Source organism: Diabrotica virgifera, chromosome 6 (genome assembly GCF_917563875.1).
Source record: "Diabrotica virgifera virgifera chromosome 6, PGI_DIABVI_V3a".
In the NCBI taxonomy this organism is placed as follows: Eukaryota; Metazoa; Arthropoda; class Insecta; order Coleoptera; family Chrysomelidae; genus Diabrotica; species Diabrotica virgifera.
In genome coordinates this window covers 101,307,225-101,313,546 of record NC_065448.1, presented here as the reverse complement: position 1 = coordinate 101,313,546, position 6,322 = coordinate 101,307,225, and the positions used below count along the sequence as shown (strand labels likewise).

The 6,322-nt window shown below is 32.7% G+C and overlaps 1 protein-coding gene across 1 annotated transcript; it reads left to right on the top strand.

The window, feature by feature from the left end:
* The first annotated feature begins 799 nt into the window (after positions 1 to 799).
* On the top strand, positions 800 to 3,524 carry LOC114339610 (uncharacterized). The gene is made up of 2 exons (XM_050652980.1): positions 800 to 804; positions 3,203 to 3,524. The coding sequence occupies exons 1-2, from the start codon at positions 800 to 802 to the stop codon at positions 3,522 to 3,524; spliced, it is 327 nt and encodes a 108-aa protein (XP_050508937.1).
* Positions 3,525 to 6,322: the final 2,798 nt, after the last annotated feature.

The window sequence follows — 6,322 nt, the reverse complement described above, 5'->3', positions numbered from 1 at the left end:
AAAATATACTACCTTGATGAAACTTGGATTAATGCTAGGCTTCAAAATTTGGCACGATACAACTATAAGAACTCCTCGTCAAGCATTTATAGAAGGCTTATCTACAGGCTTACGAGCACCATCAGGCAAAGGTTAACGTCTTATTGTAGCTCATATCGGTAGCGATACAGGTTTTCTGGAAAATAGTGCTCTCGTTTAGAATGGCGACTATCACGAGGACATGGACGCCGCGCGCCGTATGCTTTGAAAGATGGTTCGAAAACGTTCTTCAGCATCTCGAACCTAACTCAGTGGTAGTATTAGACAATGCATCCTACCATAGTCGACTTGTTGAACGAATTTCTACTATGAGTGACAAAAAATCAGTTTTGCAACATTGGTTGAGGGAAAAATCCATTCCATACGGCGAGGATATGGTTAAAGGACAGCTTATTGGTATTATTAGACAAAATCGTGGTACATATCGTCAGTGCTGTAGATACAATGGCTAGACTTCATGGCATTACTCTTACGACTACCGCCTTGTGAACTGAACCCAATAGAATTAATTTGGGCACAAATGAAAGGATATGCCGCTCGGGAAAATGTCACGTTTAAAATTAATGATGTCCAGCGCCTCTTGCAAGCCAGTTTGGACAGTATTAATTCTGCTGATTGGAAGAATGCGATATGCCATGTTATTAAAGTAGAAGACGATATGTGGAGGTTGGACGGCATGGTGGATAATGTTATTGAGCCTGTGTTAATACAATTAGGATCAAATGATTAAGACAGTTCAACAGACAGTTCTGCAGAATCAATGGAGTAAGATGATTTGCAAAATTATGAGGTACATATCTTATTCTTCTTCTTTGAATGTTTTTCAATATGCCCCCAGTAAGTTGTCATTCCATTATTCTCGTGGTCTTCACACTGATCATCTTCCTATTAGTGAACCGTCTCTCGCCCTCCTTACTACTCTATTTGTTGTGATTCGGCTTATGTGGTCGTTCCATTTTACCTGATTTTTACCCAGTTGTTATTGTTATCCACCTTGCATCTCCGTCGTATATCTGCACTAACCCTCTCTAGCTCTTTTAGCTCTAACTCATAGTGTCTTACCATCAATTTTTCGAAGGGTTTTTATGTCTGCTGTTTCTAGCATTCTTTTTGTCCTGTCCGTATCAGGTCGTGTTTTTTCCGCGTATGTAATTATTGGTCTGATGACTATTTTGTAAATTTTGCATTTATCATCCATACTGCTTTCTATAGCATCCATAGAGCTTTCTATAGCTAGATAGATGAGATACATATGTGCTGTTAAAATTAATTAAACTAGTCGCATTTACCAGTGTTGTAAAAAAACTTATTACTCTTATAGTAATACAATATCTTTTAGATTCATGACTCTGATTGAATATTATATTGTGGATTAGGCCTATTGGGGATACCACATACAAAAAAAGCACCAATAACTTTACCTCATGGGTGATGTGAAAACAAGTTAATTGGAGAGGTTTTAACTCCACGTCTTGAGATTATTAAAAAGTTTGTTCAGTTGTGATTAATTAATTGTATAATAAGCGTATATCTCTTATCATAAATTGATTAGTTCTAGAAACCTGAAGATTTTATTGAGTAAATTCATAAAACAAAATAAAATACCTGAAAGTTAAAACATCTTAAAGGCATAAGCGCAAAATCTCGCATGTCAAAATGTTCAATGTGTTTTAAATGTATTCATTTTTGTCGATTCTTGAGAAAACTAATAAGTATTTTTGAAAAATTTAAACGCAGAATGAAAGAATGCTTTGTTACCGAGGGCTGAAAGTCTCTTAGAATAACCCAAAAGTTTCTTTTGAATGAGATATTGAAATGAGACTTTTGAAATTAAAAGTCACACTAAATTTTCTTTTTTTTTTTTCATCCCTGTAACTTATTATTCAACATTATAGAAGTTTTCAGGGACTTTCGGCCCTCGGTAATAACGTAATCTTTCATTATGTGTTTAAATTTTTCAAAAATACTTATTAGTTTTCTCAGGATTCAAAAAAAAAATGAATACTTTTAAAACACATTAAATATTTTGATAGGCGATATTTTGCGCCTATACCCAAGGCTTTTATAATGAAAAAAATCACAAATTCGATTGCCTCTAAGCTGGAGTCATTTTATCTTAAAGTAATTAGTTTGTTACGTGTTTCAGTTGACTTTGGAAATAATATTTATAAAAATTAGTATTTTAAAAATTGCAACCGCGCTCTATAAGTAGTCAGTAGATCTAAATTAGATAAGTGACTATTGTTCTATGAAAGTGACAACTGTACTTTTTATTGACCACACAAATTCATTTTTTAAGAGTTACACAATATCTACAACATGATAAATTATTCTAAGGGTAGACATACTAAATATGTCTATGCGGATACGCCACTGATTAAAGGGTGTCTACTGAAATTTCAGGATTTACCTGAATTTTTGGGTTACCCGATATGCAACAAATTATTTACTTAAAAATAACACGCGTTCTGTAGTTGACACTACAGTTGGATAACTTTACCTTTGATAAGAGGAGCAATTAAAAGATTTTCATGCGGTTAAAGTCGGTTTTTAAGGGCCAGTACTTTCTGTCTCGATTAAACCCCGTTTAGCGAAATTTTGCATGATAAAATTCCTCTAACCAAGGTTTAATCGGGACAGAAACTACCGGCCCTAAGTCTTGTAAACCACAATATATAAACTTCACCTGGTATACTATTTTGACGATTATTGAAGGGGGAGTGAAAATGAGTCACCGTCTTCAATTTTTGGTCTGAGTATAGTTACTAAATCTGTAAAGTTTTGATTTATGTTTTATGAATATAACTGGAAAATACTACAGAATTTCACTTTATGACATAAATTTAATTAATAATAACGTAAATTTTGTACAATATTTTTAATAATTAAAGTAAATAAATTTTAAGTTCACTCAAATAAATAATCAATTACTGCCATTGATCACTTACATTCAATCTCAGTTAATTTTATTAATCGCGACAAGTAAAATAAAATTATTTTTTCAGTACAATAAAGTGTTACTTTACTGCTGCAAATGGCGTCAAATGAGTACAATAATGAATGACTTTATTGACGGTTGGCGATAAAATATATTAACTTTGATTTAATTATCATGTCAGTATTTGTTGATATTGCACGCATTCATACTTTGTTTTTTTTGCAGAATTAAAGTTCTGGAATGTTCAGCAAAAGACGACATAAATATTAAGGAAATATTTCGCACCTTCTTAACGCTTTCTCGGATATTACCACGTGACACAGATGAACAAGGTGGATTAAAACGGCGTTCTAGTGCTTATGTAAACAAAGGTGGTCGAAGAAATGCTAGTCCGGCATTAGACAAAGAGAAACCAGGTCCATCGGAGGTCGCTAAGGATACTTTGTCAAAACCCAGATCCAGATCGTTGATAAGAAGGGCTTCTCGAAAGGCTAAGCAACAAATGAGAGATGCACAAAGTGGGAATGAAGAATGCAACGTATCTTAAAGGTGAGAGTCTATAAAATGTTTATGTTTCTTCAAAAATATCATACCTGGTCAATGTGTGACGATTTATAACATGTTGGATAACATCTCAGGCAAAGGTAAATACTTACTTACTTTACTTAATCAGTAGCCCCATTTGTACCTTTCGGTGTTGGGCTATTAAAATATACTAGGTATATTTTAATAGCATATTTGTAAAAGGTATATTACCTTTTATCTTTTACCTTTTAAGGTAAATACAGTCGAACCCGCTTATTAGAGTACCGGATATAGGAATATCCCGGTTTATGGAATATAAATTCGAGGTACCGAAACGTTTCCATTTACCCTTTAATAAATTTATCCGTTTATTGGAATATGGTTTAGTAACCTAATGCCGCTTTTTGAAATAATTTAAGGTCAACAAATAAATTTTTACGTACAATTTCCTAAAAATTTTAAATTTGCCTGATATAATGGTTTGTCGGTAAGAGCTTCGAAAGCCTGCTGTTTTGTATATTATTACGGTTTGTCAGGTACCTAATAAACACTTTATTACTGTGTTATGAGTAAACGTTCCTTTCCCACAGAAAATTCAATCGTATGCCGACAAGGTCATAAAATAATTTCATTTGTCTACAAATTTCTATAGGTACATTACCACACACATGGCTGTTTTAAGAAACAGCATTTTTCTATAAGATTATTTATTACCAATAGTAGTTAATCGTTTGTTGGGAAGTCTTTTCTAAAACCCAATTCCAATTTATTGTCTAATCGTTTCGTAATTATTTTTGTAAATAGATTATAAATTTTTATTGACATAAAAAGACCTAAAACCATATGCATATGCATATTGACATAGTATGTACTATTATAATGTATATTCGGTACACTTATTTCAGCTAGCCACCAATGATCGGTTATTAGAATATCCCGCTTATAAGAATATTTTTGCTTGGCACGAAGGCTACTCTAATAAGCGGGTTCGACTGTAGTATTAAAATATAGTCTCAGAAAATTATAGGTAGTAAAACTTACATAATATGCTTTTATATTTTACAAATGGGAATAGCTATTTGTATAACAAGGGAGGAAATTTGTATAATCGGGAACTTCCCGAGAATGAAGTTCCCTCCGCTACGCGTCGGGCAGTAATCTTTCAAGGGAGGAAAAGGCACTTTTATTCCCATGTTATACATATGGTTTTCCACCTTCCTCAAATAAATAACAAGTCATTTTTCATTTTTATTTAATTTATTTATGTAACTAACCAAAAAAATTTATTAAAACTAAAACTAACAAGTAGGTACAATATAACTGTACACTGTCAAATAAAAGTCAAATTCTTAATGTAAACATTGTTAAATCAAAATAACAATTTACTGTTTTTTACCATTCTGCAAAATACAGGGTGTCTTATAAATAAACGTTAAAATGTGTAGATAATTACGTAATAGAAAATAGATATTGTACGTGGCGTCAATAAGTTATATTTCATGAATGAAATACCATGACGTCACTTTTACTTTTCCTCCCTAGGGAGGAAAATATTTTCCTTCCTAGGGAGGAAAAGTACAACTTTGCTCCCTACAATCAGGTCCGGAAAAGTGTACTTTCGGTAGAGGTAGGTGGAAATAGCTATTTGTATAACAAAAGAGGAAAGTGCTAATTTTCCTCCCGAGAATGAAGTTTACTGCCCGACGCGTAGCGAAGGGGAATAATCATTCAAGGGAGGAAAAGGCACTTTACTCCCATGTTATACATATGGTTTTTCCACCTTCCTCAAATAACAAGTCATTTTTTCATTTTTACTTAATTTATTTATGTAACTAACCAACAAAATTTATTAGAACTAAAACTAACAAGTAGGTACAATATAATTGTCAACTGTCAAATATATTAATGTAAACATTGTTAAATCAGAATAACAATTTACTGTTTTTTACCATTCTGCAAAATACAGAGTGTTTTTAAATAAACGTTAAAATGTATAGATACTTACGTAATAGAAAATAGATATTGTACAGGGCGTCAATAAGTTATATTTCATGAATGAAATACCATGACGTCACTTTTACTTTTCCTCCCTAGGGAGGAAAAATATTTTCCTCCCTAGGGAGGAAAAGTACAACTTTGCTCCCTACAATCACTTTGCTCCCTACAATCAGGTCCGGAAAAGTATACTTTCGGTAGAGGTAGGTGGAAAAAGTATTTTACACATATCTTTACACATGGGAAAGTATATCTTCTTATTTTAAACAGTAGTTACAATTAGCGCCCAAGGTCTCCTTTATGGGGCATCCACATTTGAATAGATTTTAACTATTTATAATGGGAAATAAGCCACAATATTATTAAAAAATGATTTTTATTAACGTTTCGACGCCCCAATCGGGTGCCGTTGTCAAAATACAAATTACTACTAAATAAATAAATACTAAAAGTAGTATTTTGTATTTTGACAACGGCACCCGATTTGGGCGTCGAAACGTTAATAAAAATAATTTTTTAATAATATTTTGGCTTATTTCCCATTATAAATAGTTAAAATTGTAAAAATGCCACAAGAAAATAGCTTCAGAACAACATTGAATAGATTTTTCCTGCCTCGTTCTCAAAGTTCTTGTCCCATTTTTGTAATTGTGGGAGTCACCTTTAACGTTCTGAATTTCACTTCACCATACCTAAAAGTTTTCTCATCATAACGTAGTAGTTTGTTTCTGGTGTCAAAAACCTTTGCTGAAGTAAGCTATTACTTTTTCTTATTCATCTTGAAACTGAAAAAAAAAACGGCTTGTTTGGCGGTATTTAGCTTCT